At 62.5% G+C, this 18,150-nt stretch overlaps 1 protein-coding gene across 4 annotated transcripts in view; it reads right to left on the bottom strand.

The window, feature by feature from the left end:
- Nucleotides 1-2,158: 2,158 nt before the first annotated feature.
- INF2 (inverted formin 2) overlaps nucleotides 2,159-18,150 on the bottom strand; it is a 29,857-nt gene continuing 13,865 nt past the window's right edge. For 2 of the 4 annotated variants that reach the window (XM_039462905.2, XM_039462903.2), the window contains exons 6-23: nucleotides 16,198-16,339; nucleotides 15,407-15,548; nucleotides 14,462-15,208; nucleotides 13,943-14,094; nucleotides 13,798-13,859; nucleotides 13,174-13,276; nucleotides 12,880-12,965; nucleotides 12,422-12,522; nucleotides 11,692-11,762; nucleotides 11,510-11,617; nucleotides 11,027-11,097; nucleotides 9,730-9,850; nucleotides 8,992-9,156; nucleotides 8,674-8,776; nucleotides 8,371-8,532; nucleotides 7,176-7,820; nucleotides 6,696-6,752; nucleotides 2,159-2,972 (exon numbers count right to left, since the gene is read on the bottom strand). In XM_039462905.2, the coding sequence (XP_039318839.1) occupies nucleotides 6,697-6,752; nucleotides 7,176-7,820; nucleotides 8,371-8,532; nucleotides 8,674-8,776; nucleotides 8,992-9,156; nucleotides 9,730-9,850; nucleotides 11,027-11,097; nucleotides 11,510-11,617; nucleotides 11,692-11,762; nucleotides 12,422-12,522; nucleotides 12,880-12,965; nucleotides 13,174-13,276; nucleotides 13,798-13,859; nucleotides 13,943-14,094; nucleotides 14,462-15,208; nucleotides 15,407-15,548; nucleotides 16,198-16,339 (3,037 nt within the window). In that variant the 3' untranslated portion in view covers nucleotides 2,159-2,972; nucleotide 6,696. Of the gene's footprint in view, nucleotides 2,973-6,695; nucleotides 6,753-7,175; nucleotides 7,821-8,370; nucleotides 8,533-8,673; nucleotides 8,777-8,991; nucleotides 9,157-9,729; nucleotides 9,851-11,026; nucleotides 11,098-11,509; nucleotides 11,618-11,691; nucleotides 11,763-12,421; nucleotides 12,523-12,879; nucleotides 12,966-13,173; nucleotides 13,277-13,797; nucleotides 13,860-13,942; nucleotides 14,095-14,461; nucleotides 15,209-15,406; nucleotides 15,549-16,197; nucleotides 16,340-18,150 lie in introns of those variants that run through there. The other 2 variants (XM_039462904.2, XM_074394378.1) reach the window with 2 other exon arrangements.

The raw sequence follows: 18,150 nt of genomic DNA, 5'->3' as shown, positions 1-18,150 counted from the left end.
CGTTATGTGGGTTCCAAGCAGTAAGGGGGCCTCGGAGGAAATACAGTCTTCATGCCTGAACTGGACATTCTCCACCTTCCTAGTGCCGTCCTGGGGGTGACAGCCGGTGGGGGTGAGCAGACCACCACCCCCAGCTTGGGAAGGGGCTGGAGCAGGGCTGGAGGGCTCCGAGGTTTGGCAGAACCTGGATCCTGCTGAACAGGGGGTGCACCCGAGGGTGGGTCAGTGGGCCTGGGGGTGTCAAGGAGGGAATTTGGGGCACAGCATTAGCTGTGCAGGTGGGGAAGAGGCGGACTGCAGCAGGACAAACCAAGAGGGTCATGGGAGGTTTGTTTCCAGATGAGAGAAACTGACAGTGTTAAATGCCACCAGGAACCACAGAGTACCATCAGACAAAGGGGTGCTTCCAAGGCCTGGCGGGGGCCACCAGCTCTGAGCCCTTCCTGGGGACACCTGCGGCTCTGGGCTAGCAGATGTCTCATAGAGGCTTGGGAGTCTGGGGGGTCACCACCACACCAAGGGGACTTGGACTGACCCTGCAGAGGCGAACGGTAGTGACTCACCGACTTCCCCAGGCCCCGACTATAAATAGCCACGGGCCAGGGTTGGGGCAGGGAGTTGGGCCTTTTCTAAAAACAGCCCTACCCAGGCCCAACAGCTGGGGACCCTGCCAGTCACACGGCCCAGCCCAAATTAGAACACCCCCACCCCACAACCCCCACAGTGGGCCTGTCCCCAGGTGGTGGGCGGCACGGGAGCCACGGAGCTTGGGGCTATCCACCTGGCCCCTGCGGTTTCAATGTGTCCCCTTGAGCAAGAACTAGGGTGCATGGGCTTGTCCACCTGTGCTTTCCACTCTTTGGGGGCCACACCTCCCTGTGGGACCATCGAACACGGTGGTCCAGGACACAGACACCCACAGCCGCCTGCACACACACTTGCAGCTACGAAGCCTCACTGTGCAAGGCACACCCAGACCTCTCATCTTTTTGGCTCCTTTGCTGGCTGAAGCCCACTCAACTGACTTCTCATGAAACAGAGGAAAAACCAGGCTCCAAGAGAGGCAGCCCCTCCTCCTATCACAGGGTCCCCAGCCCCACCTCTCCAGGCAGGAGGGGCCATGGCCTCACTTGCTGCAGGTGACCCTGCAGGTGACCTCGCCCAGTACTCCACAGTACAGTGTTTCTGGCAGATCTGTGTGTGTGTGTGGAGGGGTGGAGGTGGGCCGGGGAGGTGTTGAGCTATTTAACTTAAAAACAATAGCACAGACGGGAACGAAAAATGGTGCAGCTGCTTTGGAAAACAGTTTGGCAGTTTCTTAAGAAGTTAAACATAAACTTAGCAGGTCGCCCAAGTGTTCCTCTGCTAGAATCTACCCAGAGAAATGAAAACTCCATCTGCACGAAGACGATGCGGATGTCCACAGCAGCAGGATTCACTAAAGCCCCAAACTGGAAGCAACACAGATGTCCGCAGACGGAAGAGTGGACAAACAGTGCGGTCACGCATGCAACGGAGTGTGCTTCAGCCGTAAAGCGGAACGGGGTTCCGAGGCCGCCCGCAGCGAGGATGGAGCCTGAAAACACGCCGAAGGACCCGGGAGCGTCCGGAGCTCAGGTCACCGGCTGCCAGGGCTGGGGAGGAGCTCGGGGAGAAGGTGGGACTGATGGGTTCCAGAGGACTTCTTGGGGTGACAGAGAGAGTCTAAAAGTGGATCACTACACAACCTTGATCTGCTGGAAAGCAAATGCCATCACAGCACACACTTAACAGTGAGCCTGGCGGCTTGTCCATTACACCCCTGTAGAGCTGCACCCATCTCACCACTGTTGGGTGCTGTTCATTGGGTCTGCCCTGTTCTAGGTGCTTCTCACTGCCTCCTGAGGGCTTGAGGGACAACCCCTAGCCTGGGGTACCCTCAGCAGTGAATGCTCACACGTGATCTGGGGACTCTCAGCGGTGAATGCTCACACGTGATCTGGGGACCCTCAGTGGTGAATGCTCACACGTGATCTGGGGACCCTCAGTGGTGAATGCTCACACATGATCTGGGACCCTCAGCGGTGAATGCTCATACGGGGCCTGTCCAGTGCCCACCATGTCTCTGCGTGCCTGCGTCTGCCGCCCACCCCCACAGCCTCTGAACACCACAGGCGCACACGGGGCTACATCTGCTTTTTATTGGCCATGTGTCTAGCCACCAGCCTCAGGGCACACACCTGGCAAGGGGCAGGCTCGGGTAGGCTGCCCTTGCTGAGTGGGCAGTGATGGGGCGGTGGCTGCTGGGTGTCACCCTGCAGCCCCTCAGGTGGGACCTGTATTGCCCCCAGGGCCCACCCACCCTGGGCAGCGGGCACTGGGAGGGGTTTTCTGTTGAAGTGCAGCCAAGTCTCAGCTGCGGGGCATTGGCCTGGCAGTGGCATCGAAGGCAGATCCCCTTCCCCCAACTTCAGGGGCTGGACATGCTGGGATGGGGCCAGACCCCACAGGAAGGGACCCTGGCCTGCCATGGCACTGCCTGCCAGCCTGCCCCGGCCCAGGGCCCCCAACTCGGCCACCTCTGAGCTTTAAAGATTCACAAAGCATCGCGTTTTGATTAAACCCCACTGGGCTGTAGGGCAGGCAGGGCCGTGGCGGGCACAGGTGGGATGCAGCCCCCACTGGCCCTGGGCAGGCCGCACCGGGTGCATGCGGGTGTGGGCCAGGGTCGCCTTTAGGAAGCAAGCAGGAGGCTGGCGTGTGCAGGCGGTCCAGGAGGGCACCGGGCCTGGTGGGACACCGGTACCTGTCGGGGTCCCAGCCACAACACTCCAGGAAGGCTCCAGGAGGGCCCCGGCTGGGTAAGGCACGGAGTTTGGTTTCCGGGGCCCAGTCCCAGCCCGGCCCCAGAAGAGCCTCTCTCAGCAGAATGACAGCATGTCCAGCGGCCTGGCCAGGGCTCTCTCACTTGGCCTTGGGCCTGGGCCTGAGGCCTATAAGGAGAGAGGAGAAATGACATCATTAGGAGCAGCTCTGCTGGGTATAACACCAGGTGTCCACTTCTGGGTCCTCAGGTCCCTGAACCCTTCATCGCCACTGTCCAGCAGGTTGTGCCATGCATCTCAGGTCCACTTTGACCCCAGGCTTTCTCTGGAGCAGCAGGACTTATGAGTGGAAGGTGCCGGGACAGACTGGCCAGGCTGGGTTTTGGCAAGGCGTGGCACCCTAAGCCTGTCTCCTTTTTGCTGAGATGGGGAGTCTCAGTGGCCCGTCCCTCCATCCCATGTCTCAGACCCAGGCTGCACACTGTCTATGCTCATTAATCCCCACTGCCACCACCTGGAGCCCTCCATCGCCTCCACATTGGGCCCTGGGCCCCACATGAGGACCTCAGCCGTGCTTTCTCCAGTGGGCTGCTGAGGGCGCTCAGCCCTGCCCCCACAGCTCCCGCCACCCAGATGGCCTCACAGGTCTCCTGCCCGAGACACCCTCTTCATTTTCTGGTCCAGGGGCCCTCGCTTGGCCCTTGTCTGACTGCCTACCCCCACTGCCACCCCAGTGCCAGAGGGTGTCCCAGCTTCCCAGTGGAACAGGGCAGGTGGGGTTTGGGAACCACTGCTCTAAAGAGACGGAGCAAGAAACCAAAAACTATCCAAAACGATCCCTCAAAGAGGGATTTCAACATCATCCCCCACTCAGGGAACCCGGAGAAATGGCCAAGACCAAGGCCTGGGCAGGGGTGGGCAGTCAGCAAGCCCAGGGTGAGCTGGGAGCAGGGGCTTGTGCCAGAGATAGGAAGCACTCAGGGGCCGTGGGTCAAGGGCCCCCACTGGTCCCATCAAATGCATGGCAGTGACAGTGATGGATTACTGCACGTTCAAAACTCACGAAAGGGCAGGGGAGAGGGGGACACGTGGAGGAGGCTGCAGCGGTTAGTCCATGGGTCACCGCAGGGGCTTACTGAGCACAGACAGCGTGGTGCTCATGTGGTGGGAGGTTCAGAAACCACCCCCGCCCGGGCGCGGGGGCTCACGCCTGTAATCCAAGCACTTTGGAAGCCAAGCCGGGCGGATCACCTGAGGTCGGGAGTTCAAGACCAGCCTGACCAACATGGTGAAACCCCCATCTTATAAAACAATAAAAAAAATAAAAGAAGCCACCCCCCTAGCCGCGGTCAGTACTGCTGCCATGAACGGCCCCACCCAGCCGCAGAGGACATGGCGTCCCTTGGGGTAGAACTCCTGCCCCAGAACTCAACCTGGTCCAACTTGGGGGGAGCAATCAGGCAAACCCAAAGTGAAGGTGTCTTCCAGAATCTCAATGTCATACGAGACAAAAAGGGGCAGGAATGTTCTAGAACAAAAAAGACTGAAGCGATATGACAACCAAACACAGCATGTGATTCTAGATAGTATCTCATTTTCAAAAAACAACAAAGCAACAACTAGAAAATGAATTATTGGGACAACTGGCACATCTGCACTGGGACTGAATCTCAGAAGCGCGTGGCTGTGAAGCGCCGCTGGAGCCCGCCCTGCCCAGTGGCACTAGGGAGGATGCTGTGCTCCCAGGAGGTGACTGTGGGCCAGTTTAGGGGTCCAGTGCCATGATGTTTGTAAGGGACTCTCAAATGGCTCAGCTGGAGGGGGGCAGTGTAGCAAAATGGTCACCATTTTGGTATTTTTGGCAAACGTTTGCAATTTTGGGGAGAAGGTGTTAGTCATTCTGATCTCTGTGCAATTTCCCGCGGTGTTGAAGATTTTCTAAATAAAAAGTTGGGGGCCCGGCACGGTGGTTCACGCCTGTAATCCAGCAGTTTGGGAAGCTGAGGTGGGTGGATCACCTGAGGTCAGGCGTTTACCAGCCTGGCCAACATGAGGAAACCCTGTCGTTACTAAAAATATAAAGAAATTAGCCAGGTGTGGTGGTACACTCCTGTAGTCCCAGCTACTCGGGAGGCTAAGAAACAAGAATCACTTGAACCCAGAAGGTGGAGGTTGCAGTGAGCTGAGGTTGCACCACGGCACTCCAGCCTGGATGATAGAGTGAGACTCTGTCCCTCCCCCCAAAAAAAGACCAGTCGTGGTGGCTCACACCTGTAATCCCAGCACTTTGGGAGGCCAAGGTGGGCGGATCACCTGAGCTTAGGAGTTTGAGACCATCTTGACCAACATGGTAACACAGTCTCTACTAAAAAAAAAAAAAAAAAAAAAAAAAAAAAAAAAAATTTAGCTGGGTGTGGTGGCACATGCCTGTAGTCCCAGCTACTGAGGAGGCTGAGGCAGGAGAATCACTTGAACCGCAGAGGTGGAGATTGCAGTGAGCCAAGATCATGCCACTGCAGCCTGGGTGACAGATTGAGATGCTGTCTCAAAAAATAAAAGAAAGCTAGGGAGAAAAGGGCAGAATTCCTTCCTCCTGCCCTCAGCCGCCTTCACGGCAGGGGCTGGGGTGGGTGGACGCCAAGCACGTGCAGCAGGTCCAGGAGGGAACCGGGTGGAGCGTGGAGCGGCACTGGGTGCGTCCACCTGTCACCGAAGCACTGTCACACATGGCTGCCGGCCCCAGGCCCGCATGCTGCCCTGCTCCTTGCACCCAGGGCCAGCAAGTCCAAGTTCCAGCCTCTAAGGGAGATGCCAGCACCTTTCTAAAAAATACATGTGGGTGTTTCACACCAGAGGGCCACACTTGGAAGATGACCCCGGAAGCAAAAGCTGGGACCCAGGGTGCAGGCTGTGCCCCAACAGCGAGGACAAATGTCCAGAGAAGCTTCTCTGGGCTCATGGCTGCTCTGGGCTCTGACGGCACCAGCAGACCTCAGGTGTGCACCTTGAGTCTAGCCCCCGCCCCAGCCCTAGCATATCCGCAGGGCACGGACACTGGGCTCTCTCTGAGCCAGGCTGGAGGTGCTGGAGGCCCCACGACCTGGGCTCACAGAGCTCACAACTGGCCGGGCTGGACCTTCTGGGTCTCTGCTCCGGTTCCTCCTCCCCCCGGCACAGGCCATCTCTCTAGCTGAACGCATCAGCCTCTCCAGCCCTGTGGATGGTGTGGCTGGCTGACCGGCGGGGGCCCTCCCAGAGGACGCGGGGTGCGCTGGGAGTCATCTGCATTCCACAGTCCCACCCATGGCCGCAGGGTAAGGGGACACCCCCGTCCGGCAGGAGGGGTTGCAGGGTCCTTGTCCCTGGTTTGTCTACTCCTGGGACCCTCCCTATCTCCTCACAGACTGCTGGGGACATGCCCCAGGAGGCCCCACCCCACTGACCCACTCAGACTGAATTCCACCGACAGACAGCAGGAAGGCCAAAGGGTTACTGGCACTGCAGTTAGGGCCAGGACACCAGACAGGAGCCACCTCAGCCTGTCCTGCCAGCCAGGAGGTCCCACCCTTGCCCTGGGGCCTCCGGATCCTGCTCGCTGAGGGAGCCGGCTGGCCCTGCCACCCGCCCTCTCGGGGCCCACATGCCCAGAGCCAGCGCTGATGATGCCTCTTGCCCAGGGGAGACACTGGGTGAGCAGGTGACCTGCAGAGAGGGAGGGGACAGAAGGGGGAGCCCACCACCAGCAGCAAGGGAGAGGCGAGGCCACACCAGGCGGTCCGTCGGAGAGAAGCCAGGTTAGTGTCCCAGAGGCGGAGGCGTTTGAGCAGCAAGCTCCGCCCCTGCCCTGCAGCTGCTGTTAGCCCCGGAGCGGAGCGGGCCGGGGACACCTACCTTAGTTGATCACACACAGTCTTTCGGTTTTATTAGCATCAGAATCAGGGGCAACCTCTGCTTTCAAATAAAAGAAATGCACTCAATGGCTTATCTCACAGGAGCAACCCTGGCTTGGAGTGGAGCGGGTTGGGCTGGTGGGGCCGGGCTAGGCATGCCAACACCCTCTGAGGGCGGCACGGTTCTCTGGCTGCTGACACTCATGGCAGCCGCTTGCCCGGGACTGGTGCCCTGTGCCCGGTGTCTGCCCCTACTCCCTAATGGAGGTGGCACAAAGGTGGGTTGGCGAACAGCCGCACGGGTCTCAGCAGCCCTAAAGCTGCCCTCCGGGAAGCGCTGCCACCTCCTTTCACAGGCCGCGCCCAAGCCACCTCTCCTGGGTGCAGCTGGAGCCTGCAGTGCCCAGTGGGGAAGGGGAGGGACCGGCTGGGCGCCAGCGTCCTGGTGTGGGACGGTGCCCGGGGCCCCTCCCTGAGTTACCTTCCTGGCTCCTTGAGGGGCGCTTCTTCCTTCGCTTGCCGGTCCCCTTTGAGGCCCGGCCCCGGGACCTGGGGAGTGTGCTGGGCCCCGAGGAGTCGGTCACCGCATCCTCAGAGAAGGACCTGTCTAGTGATGTGTCCAGCGCGGACTCTGGGGCCGTGTCCTCCTCGTCCTCATCCCTGTCTCCACCCAGGCCTGCCGTCGGGGGTCTGACAGTGTCCTCCCGACCCTGGCTCGTGCTGCCGGCCTCAGCCTGGAGGACGCCCAGCAAGGCGGTGGGATCCTCGGCATCCTGGCTTGAACTTCCAGCCGCCGGGGGCTGGTCACTGGAGAACTTGAGGGGCTTCAGGGCCTGAGCATCTCCCAGAGTCACCGGCCAGGCCCCCTCCAAGGGCTGGGGGCAGTGGGTGTCCTCGGTGGTTAGGTCCTCACTGGCATCCACGTACCAGGAAGAACGCCTCTCCAGGGGCCGGGGACCACCCTCCCCGGACTGCTCCAGGGTGGGCTGAGGGCAGTGGGTCCCGGCGTCCACAAGGTCCCAGGCCCGGGGCTTGTTGGCCACTGCAGCATCAAGGCTGGGCTCAGAGGTGGGGTAGCGCGTGCCATCCACAGGGTCTCCTGCAGGGTCGCCAGTGGCCACTATGGCTGGAGGGACATGGCAGTGAAGGGCAGGCACCCTGCTCCCAAGCCGGCCCAACCGCAGCCTCCTCCATCCTGCTGTCTACCTCAACGCCCTGCAAAGCCTCCTCCCCAGGAAGCTTCCTGTGATGCCTCAGAGCAGGGCCTGGCCTCAGTGTCCCTGGTCTGTCTACACTGTGGCAGGGCAGGGGACAATGGGCCATGCCATCCTCAGCACCCCGAGCCAGCCACCCCAGGAATGGGGCCCTCCCACCAGGGCCTGCAGTCTGCCTTTCCTGCCCCCTCTGAGCCCAGGGGCAACGGTCAGTGGGCCTGACCTCATCGCTCAGGACCAGCACCGGGGCAGGGCCCGTGGTAACGGTGGAGAGCTGGAGGGATCCGAGGGAGGGATGAGGGCTGAGCGGCCGCCTGCCCCCTCAGCTGTCCCCAGTCTTAGGAGCCTCCAGGGTGGCCCGGGGAGAGGAGAGGGCTTTCCAGTGAAGTCAGGAGAGCTTCCTGGAGGAGGGCAGGGACACTGGCAAGGGGACCATAAGGAAGGAGTGGGAGAGGTTCTTACCGGGCTCTGTGGCCCTTAGGGGATCCACGGAGGCTGCCTTGCTGCCCCCCTCGGCGTCCCCGCGGCCCCGGGCCGTCTTCCGCAGCTGGAAGCCTTTCCTGATGTCAGCCAGCAGGGCGTCAATGACGCACACCTCCTCCTGCTTCCTGGGCCCCTTCCTGACTGAGGATCGTGGGACAGTCAGGGAGCGGCACAGGAAACAAGCCCACCTACAGGGTTGGGGGTGGTGGGGGAGGGAGGTTGGGGCACAGACAAGGACCCCAGAGCTGCCCGCTCCCTGCCCCGCCGGTGGCCCGGCCTCACCAGGCTTCCCGTCCTCTCCCAGCGGCCGCCGCGCCTCCTCCTCCGCCAGCTGCCGCTTCCTCCTCTCTGCCTTGGCTGCCTGCTCCTTCCGGTCCTTGTTCTCCTGCACCGGCAGATGTGACCCCGTCACCCCAGCAAGGCATCCCCCAGGGGCTCCGTGGGCCTGCGTGTCCCCCTCCCTGAGCTGTGGCAGGGCAGGGCCCACGTGGCCGTGTCCACCTGACGAAGTGTGACTCTGCCCATCCTGCTGGAGGAAGGCCGGGGGCCTCGGGACCCCGCTCTAGCCAGACAGGCTGTGCCGTGCGGGGCTGCCCCCACCTTCAGGGCGCGGAGGAAGAGTTCCCGGAAGGCCTTCATGGTGCTGAACGTGTCCTCCAGAGACAGCTGCTGGACGTCCTCGCACAGGTAGTCAGCCAGCTCCCGCTGCTTCTGCTCGATGGCCTCAAACAGCTCGTCCAGTGCCCGGAAGGCCGAGATGCTGGCCTGGGAGCAAGGGCATGTGACAGCCTCGTGAGAGCCCTGCGGGCACCAGCTGGGCAAGGCCCTGAGCTGCGGGAGGGTGGCGGCCGCAGGGACAGGCCCTGAGGACAGTGGTCTCAGACAAGGAGCAGGGGCGCGTACCCTGACTGCGCACACCTGGGATCCACCCTGGAGCCAGACTGCACGGCTGCTCACCTGCCCCGCTCTTTCTTTTTATTTTTTTTTTTTGAGACGGAGTTTCGCTCTTGTTACCCAGGCTGGAGTACAATGGCGCGATCTCGGCTCACCGCAACCTCCGCCTCCTGGGCTCAGGCAATTCTCCTGCCTCAGCCTCCTGAGTAGCTGGGATTACAGGCACGCGCCACCATGCCCAGCTAGTTTTTTGTATTTTTAGTAGAGACGGGGTTTCACCGTGTTGACCAGGATGGTCTTGATATCTCGACCTCGTGATCCACCCGCCTCGGCCTCCCAAAGTGCTGGGATTACAGGCTTGAGCCACCGCGCCCGGCTGCCCTGCTCTTTCTATGAGGGCTACGGCTCCTGCCAGCCCCAGCCCCAGCCCAGGTGCCCGCTTGCCTGGAGGCGCTGGGTGTACTGCTCCTGGACCTCGGCCACCGAGGCAGACACCTTCCGCTCCGTCTCCAGAAGCTTCTTCAGGTTGGAGCTGGCCTCTGAGTGGATGATCTCCAGGTTGATCCTGAAAGGTGAGAAGGGCCGGGCAGGGCAGACAGCAACAGCTGATGTCCAGCCTCGCTGGGACAGGGGAGCCCCTCCCCTGCATGACCCCCATGCCCCACTGTGCACACTGCAGGCTGCACTCTGAGCCCCTCCCCCTCCCATGCCGTGCCACCTGCAGCTCTCTGAGCATCTGGGAGGGGACCCGAATGGTCGGCCTCTCCCGCTTGCCTGGCTCTCCCCAAGGCTGGGCAGCTCCTGAGCCAGAGAACCTTCCAGGGCAGGTGGGGCCCGGGAAGCACCCTGTGCTGGGGGCCTAGGCTGTGTAGTGGGGGGCCCAGGCTGTGTAGTGGGGGGTTCCAGGCTGTGTAGTGGGGGTTCCAGGCTGTGTAGTGGGGGTCCAGGCTGTGCAGTGGGGGGTCCAGGCTGTGCAGTTGGGGGTCCAGGCTGTGCAGTGGGGGATCCAGGCTGCACAGTGGGGGGCCCAGGCTGTGTAGTGGGGGTCCAGGTTGTGTAGTGGGGGGGTCCAGGCTGTGTGGTGGTGGGGTCCAGGCTGTGTAGTGGGGTATCCAGGCTGTGTAGTGGGGGGACCAGGCTGTGTAGTGGGGTTCCAGGCTGTGTAGTGGCGGTTCCAGGCTGTGTAGTGGGGGTCCAGGCTGTGCAGTGGGGGGGTCCAGGCTGTGTAATGGGGGGATCCAGGATGTGTAGTGGGGGATCCAGGATGTGTAGTGGGGGGCCCAGGCTGCCTTCCTGCCTGTGTTGTGTGATCTGGGAAGTGACATTGCTCTTCTGAGTCTCAGTTTCCTCATCTGTATAGTGAGGGAGGCCTGAGGCCTGAGGCCATGACACGGCTGTCATGAAGGTTCACCTTGTGAATGGGCTGTATTAGACCTACCCCCAGTGTGACCCTGACCCGGCCAGCCCCTGCCTCAGAAGGGGACAGGCCATGGCAGACACGGTCCTGTCCCAAAAGGAAAGCACACTATTGGCCAGGGCTCCTAGGGGTGGTGGGGCTGAGTCGAAGCTGTGAGACCCAGCCCTGGCGGGCAGCTACCTCACTGGCTGGGGATGGAATTTGGGGCCCACGCCTGGCTGACGGGTGGGCTGGCAGGAGTTTCCTGGGCCCTGCTGAGGGGAGTGGGCAGGCAGGAGCTGCCTGGGCCCTGCTGAGGGGGGTGGGCTGGCAGGAGCTGCCTACCCTGCTGCTTGCGAAGGCTGCTCCAGGTCCCGGGGCAGCTCCAGGAGGTCAGGGTGGCTCTTTTCTGCTTCCTGCAAAGGGACATGTCCAGTGAGCTCCACGGTGGCCACACTCTCAGCCTGGGGATGCCCTGCCCCACCCCTTAGCTTTAACCCTTAGCAATTAAAGTCCGAAACCCCCAGCACTCCAGACCCTCACATCTTTCCCTTGGGCCTGGCTATGACTTTGTGACGTTTCTGCTTTTCCTAGGGACTGTCCCCCGAGACCAGGGGCAGGTATCCTGGGGATACAGGGGACCCGTGCTGCAGGAAGGAAGGAGGCGTGCTGGGCGGGGCCATGCGCAGCTCTGACTGAGGCTGCTGGCTGCAGACGGGGTCCTGAGCGGTGGCCATGGGGGTATGACCGCTACACCTCTGCACTGCAGGTCCGGGGCACTGGAAGCCCTGCCATCGTGCCCCCACTGGTGCCCACCACCACGCCTACCTCCAGCACATGGTGCAGCAGCGTCACGCGGTTCTGCTGGGACTTGGTCTCCGTGAGCTTCAGCAACGTGCTTATCTTGAAACCGTCGGCGTCACCGGTGTGGCTGCCCTGTGGGGGGCAGAGAGTGAGTCTTGCCAGCCCCAGGTGGGCTGGGCGGGCTGGGGGGGCTGCCCCTGACTTACATAGTTGAGGAAGTTCCCAATCCTCAGGATCAGCTGGCAGAAGATGGGCAGCCGGCGGCTAGTGAGCAGGCCTGTAGGGGCAGCCAGGGCTGGAGAGGGGCTGTTGGTTCGGAGGCCCTATGCCCTGGTGTGGGGCGTGGTCCTGCTTGCCAGCGCCCCTGCCCTCCCTGGCTCCTCCCCAGGCTCAGCCCAGCACGCGAGGGACACAGGGCAGGGCCCGGGGGCTGCAAACCCTCCGCCGATGGGAGTGGACTCCCGGTGCGCCTGACAGATGCAAGCTGTGCCTCGGTGGGCCGCACCTGCCCCCTCCCTGCCCAAGGGCCGTGGCAGGTCCCCACTGATTCCTCTTTCAGAGATGGTGCCTGTGTGTGTGCATGTGCCTGTACACATGTGTGAGGGTGTGTGTGTGTGTGTGTGTGTGTGTGTGTGTGTGTGTGCAGGGTCGTGTACGTGCGTCTACGTCTTGTGTGCATGTGTGTGACTGTGCTTGTGTGCCTGTGTCTGTGTGTGCACGTGCCTGGGAGTGGCAGTGGACATGCATGTCTGTGCATCCAGCGGGTGTGTCCAAGGTGGTGGCAGCAGGGAGGTTTCGGAGTGTGGTAAAGGTTGGCACCCTCGGGTGCTCTCCACAGCCATTGAGATTCTGGCAGTATCAGGGGCCCCGGCAGCCCCTGCCCCAGGTTCAGAGGCCTGTTCCTCCTGCACACGCCCCCCGCCTGGCCCCACTCACTTTTGCAGGCAGCCAGCACCAGCTGGGCCTTGGGCTGCACCATGTCCAGCATGGCGGCCGCGCCCTCGCACAGCAGCATGCACTCGATTCGCAGCTGGTAGCTGGGGATGGCACAGCCAGGGGTCAGTGGCCCGTACCCCTACCTGCCCCTGCCAGAGGGGCAGTCAGCACAGGGCTCTGGCTTGGACGGTGGGCAAAGGGAGGGGGTTTCCACCATCTGCCCCGTCCAGGAGGTGCCCTACCCAGCCGGCCTAGAGCGGGACCCAGGCCCTGCACAGGCCTCCAGCCTCACTCTTTGAAGGGAAGGGCTGGGGGTGGGGCTCGAGTGACGTTTAAAAGGCCGACAGCTGCCAGGCTGCTCCTAGAGGCCCCTTCCCCTCCCTGGCTGGGCCCTGCTCTCTATCCCTGCTCTCCCATCTGGGGCCTGGGCCCTGGGGTCTGAGGGCAGCCGTGCTCACCAGGGAATGGCCAGAAGGAGGACGTAGAACTGGTCGGCGTTGGCCAGCTTGGCTCGCTCCTCTGTGAGGGCCCGCAGGTTTTCAATCTGCCGGGAGGACGACCCCATGTGGGATCCCCCACGCCAGCTTCCGCCCTCCAGGACTGCCCGCCGGCCTCAGCCCCTCCGCTGCCCACCACAGCCCGCTGTGGCTCGTGGCTCAGGGCAGAGGCGGGGCTGGGGCACTTCCTTCTCGGTCTCCCCACTGGGAGCTCCCGGACGGCCTTGCCCTTGCTTGGCGTGGGGGTCCCCTCACCTCGTGCTTCTCCGGAAGGAGCTTAAGGAGCTGTTTGAGAACCTCCACATCAAACTTTGTGGTGTCCCCGGCCTGGATCATCGCAGCGACCTCCTCATTGGAGCTGGAGCCGGGAGAGGACCGGGCAGGGGTGGGTGAGGGATGAGTCACCCCCACCCAGCGTCCTTGGGACCCCATCCGGCAGGGTCTCCCCTCGCAGCCATGGGGTGGCCAGGGCAGGTGGGACCAGGGCAGGAAGGCACCCAGGCTGACTCCCACTCTCGCTTTCCCTCCACGGGCCCTGCTCAGGCGAGGCAGGAAAGTCAGGTCCAGCCAGCTCCCTCAGGGGCCAGAGACGGACACCCGCAGCAGGAAGGGACTCCGGGGCTGAGGGTCAGGGCCCAGGTCCTCGCCCTGGTTTAGCCACTGCTTATCTGTGGCTTTGTGGGGAGGTCCCAGCGCTCTCTCCCTGGGAGCCTGGGTAGCCCCTAGCTGGGGCGGCGTGCCGCTGTTACCCTCCTGCCTAGGGGATGCAGTGTGCACTTCCCATGGTGGCCTGCAGAGGGCACTGCCGGGCCCACGTCAGGAGGCTCACGTGGCAGCGAGGCTCTGTGGCCAGGGAGGGGGGCCACCTCCCTCACTCACCACTTAAATTGCTTCAGGAAGATGTTGAGGTTCAGGCTCTTCTTGGCATCAAGGAAAGTGATCTGGAAAACCCCCCGCCCAACAGGCTGGTACCAGAGGGTGGCCAGGCAGGCAGCCCTGGTCTGAGTCCCCTCCCCGTCCCCACCTCCTTGGGCTCCTTCCTGGCTGGGGCGGCTGCGGTGGCAGGTTCCTTGGGCTTGGCTGCAGGGAAGGAGAAGAGCCGCTCGATGCTGGAGAAGTCGGGCTCCACGGCCTCGGCGTGGGGACTGCTCAGGGACGCCCACATGGAGTTGTGCTCTGTAGGGCAGGGACACAGCCTGTGAGAATCGGGCAGCCCCGGGGTTGGCGATCCAGCAGGCAGGCCTCCCAGAGGGTCTCAGGATGCCCTGCCTGGGGCCCAGCAGATCCAACATGCAGCAGGTACCCTACCTGAGCACTGGCCCACAGGAGCGTGTGGAGGGGTCCCTCAGAGGTCACCCCCACTCTGCTCCTCCCCCCTCCCCACCTCAACCACAGGCGCTGAGCCCGGAGCAGGGGCCAGGCTGCCCTGGCCATGCACAGGCAGGACACGCAGACAAATTCCACGTGCCACCTGCCCCTCTCCCCAGCAGGGCCCAGCCCTCGTCCTAGGGGAAGCTTCCCTCTGGGGCCTGGGGACCCTCACCACGTGCCACATTGGATGGCAGCTTCTGCCAGTTCAGTTTCTTCATGCGCAGTGTGGGTGGGTTCACCCGCCGATGGCTGGGGACCCAGGCTGAGCCCAAGCTGTGGTCCACCTGGGCCACGATGACCTCCTCGTCTCCCGCCGCTGAGGGGCTGCAGGTGCCGGGCAGTGGTGGAGGTGGGGGTGGGGGAGGGCCCCAGCCCATACCAGGCAGCGGGGGTGGGGGTGGGGGTGGGCATTCCATGCCTGGAAGTGGTGGAGGTGGTGGAGGCCCACAAGCACCTGGCAGGGGTGGTGGTGGAGGGGGTGCTGGGGGGGCCATGGACCCCAGGCCTAGCAGGGGTGGGGGTGGGGGTGGAGGTGGTACTGGGAGGGCCTTAGTCCCCATACTGGGCAGGGGGGGTGGTGGGGGTGGGGGAGGGGGAGGGGGCTCAGCACTGGATCCAGGGAACAGGGGTACAGGTGGGGGCGGGGTAGGCGCCTGCTGCTCCAGGGCTCTCGGCTGCGAAGCTTTCAGGAGGCTCTCGCTCTGGGCATGGTCCACAGGCTGGCAGGTGGGGGCTGCTGCTGGCTGTTGGCCCTCCACGCCAGCCTTGGGGGTTGCAGCATTTTGCGGGGAGCTGCCCCTCTGACTCTGGCCTAAGTTGGCCTGGACGCTCTTATGGGCCTTGACCAGGGGGCTTGGTCGGGGCCGCCCCTTGACGGACAGGAGCCGCTCAACCACTTCCTCCAGGGTGCACTCCTGGGCTGCGGTGGGGGGTGTCCAGGGTTAAGGGAGAAGGGGGCAGGGGAGGGAGGGATGGGGCTTGAGGAGGAGGCAGGAAAAAGCGGCCACCTCCCCTGGGCAGAGGATGGGCTGGGGTCAAGGATAGGTCCCTCTGCCCGTGGTCTAGGACCCCAGTGTCTGCCCACCAGGCTGTGCCTACACCCCTTCCCGCCCCTCACCGTCACTGGCCAAGAGCACGGCCCGGTTCACCAGGCTCTCCAGGGCCTCCCAGAGCAGCTGGCTGGAGCGAAGGCTGGGCTCCAGGTGCAGGAGGCCCTGCAGCACGGATAGGAGCTGCGCAGACACCGGGGAGCAGCTCACCTGGATGGGCGAGCGCGGGGTGTGGGTCGGCAGCCGGCCCCTCTGGGCGGATTGAGGGCCCCCATCACATTCCCACGGACCCCTAGAGATGAGAGCCTCGGCGACTGTGGTATGGGTGACATGGGGGACTGTCCCGTGCATTATGGGATGTTAAACAGAACCCCTGGTCTCCGCCTACTCAATGCCGATAGCTCTTCCTGGCCAGCCGTGGAAACCAAAAATGTCTTCAGACTTGCCAGATGAGAGCTGCCAGGTTCAGAGAACGGGGGGGGGGGGGGGGGGGGGGGGGCGCCGAGTCTGATGGGAATTCAGCCTCTCAGCCCCTCACTAGGCCCTGAGGCCTCTGAAGTTCGCCTGATGGGGACTGGGCAGCCCTGGTCCCTGGAGGCCCGTACTTCTGGGTCCTTTGGCCCTGGCTTTGCCCCCGGGTCCAGCCCAGCCCCCAGGCTGCCCGCTGCAAGCACCAGCTAGCTTTCCGACCCCTGGCCCCTTGCTCCTTCCTGGAATCTCACCCCAGAGCTGGCACCATGCCCAGGTAATAGCAGGGTCTGACCAGGGCAGGGAGGGCCACTCCAGGCCCAGCCCCTGGACCTCAGGGCCACAGCCTACACCGGGGTGGCAGCCCTCCTCCCTCCAGCCCCCAGCCCACCTTGTGGAACAGGGAGGCAAAGACCTCCTGGTGGCTGCTCATGTCGACCCCACCGGAGACTCGCAGCAGCTCCTCCTCGTCCTCGGCCTTGGCCTCCTCAAAGGCCTCCAGCTGGATCAGCAGGTCGGCGTCCTCCAGGTCTCTGTGTGGGAGGGGCCAGGTGGGCTGAGCCTGCTGCCGCCTCCACCGACAGGCAGACAGGCAGCCCGGCTTGGGGCCGGTGTATCTGCCCCGTGCAGCCCACCTGGGCCTCTGAGCCAGGCCGTGGCCAGTTGTGGCTGACATGTGACCCACATAGCCAGGGATGGTGGCCTAAGAGTGGCAGCTCCCAGGTCAGCACCTCACGCCCTGCCAGGCTGCCCCCAGGTCACCGGGCAGCTGCACGCCCCTGGGAAAGGGTAACGTGCACCAAGGCCTGGGGAAATGGCACATGATGGAAAGGGGCCATGGCCTCGGGGGAGGAAGGTCCTTCTCTGGGTGCTGCACGGCCACAGTCAAGACCACTCCGAGGTGGGTCCACAGGGCTTTGTGGACACAGGAGGGGCGGGGCTCTGGCCTGAGCAGGAGGAAACTGACTGTTCACTGGGCCCAGGGCTTGCCAGTCATCTCAGTCTAGCCAATGAGCAAGTTCTCTGCCGTCAGGGCCAGCCCCCTTCAGCCCGCACTGGTGGGGCACAGGCACCCACACAGGCAAACTTTGCATGAGGCCATTTCTTTTTTTCCTTCTTTTTTGAGATGGAGTCTTGCCCTGTCACCTACACTGAAGTGCGGTGGTGCGACCTCAGCTCACTACCTCCCAGGTTCCAGTGATTCTCCTGTCTCAGCCTCCTGAGTAGCTGAGATTGCAGGCACACGTCACCATGCCCAGCTAGTTTTGTACTTTTAGTAGAGATGGGGTCTCACCATGTTGGCCAGGCTGGTCTTGAACTCCTCACCTCAAGTGATCTGCCCGCTGGCCTCCCAAAGTGCTGGGATTACAGGTGTGAGCCACTGCGCCTGGCCCCTCCAGCCATGGGCTCCTCCAAGCTGACTTCCCTGCACATTGGGACCCTGACCTGAGTATAGTTCTGACTGAGGCCTGGGATACAGGTTCTCGGCCATGTGGGTTCCCAGCAGGGCTGCAGGATTTAGCAAATGAAACTACAGGGTACCCGTTAAATTTGAATTTCAGACAAACAATGAATAACTTTTAGCATAAGCATATCCCATGCAATATCTGGGATATACTTGCACTAAAACACTTGTGTATCTGAAACTTGAATGCACTGCATGTCCCGTATGGTACCTGGCAACCCTAGTTTCTTTTTTAAAAAACTTTTATTTTTATTTTAGACGCAGGGGCACATGTGTGTGTTTGCCACACGGTGGACTGTAATGCCGAGGACTGGCCTTCTGGGGCAGTGGTCTCCAGCCTTTTTGGCACTAGGGACTGGTTTTGTGGAAGACAAATTTTCCGCAGACAGGGGTGAGGGGAATGGTTTCGGGATAAAACTGTCCCACCCCGATCATCAGGCATTCGATTCTCAGGAGGAGTGCACTCGGGTGCCTCACGGGCATGCGCAGTAGCAATCGAGCGCCTGTGAGATTCGAACGCTGTGCTGACCTGACAGAGACGGAGCTCAGGCAGGAATGCCCGCCTACCGCTCACTTCCTGCTGCTCGGCCCCGTTCCTAACAGGCCAAGGGCTGGTACCGGTCTGCAGCCCCAGGTGTTGGGGACCCCTGTTCTGAAGGAGCTGACACCAAGCAGTGAACGCTGTGCCCTGCGGGGTTTTTGACTCCCCGGAGCCCGTGCCCGCTGTCTCCATCTTGCGTCTACAGCACCACCGTGTCGTTCCCACTTGCCGGCATTCCATTTTCTGTGTCTCAGTTGGTTCACTTACGGTCACGGCCTCCAGCTCCATCCACGGTGTGCAAAGGATGTGAGCTCATTCTGTCTTTTCTGCGGCCGCTG

The sequence above is a fragment of the Saimiri boliviensis genome, chromosome 2 (genome assembly GCF_048565385.1).
Source record: "Saimiri boliviensis isolate mSaiBol1 chromosome 2, mSaiBol1.pri, whole genome shotgun sequence".
NCBI classification, from domain to species: domain Eukaryota; kingdom Metazoa; phylum Chordata; class Mammalia; order Primates; family Cebidae; genus Saimiri; species Saimiri boliviensis.
This window is presented reverse-complemented; position numbering and strand designations above follow the sequence as displayed.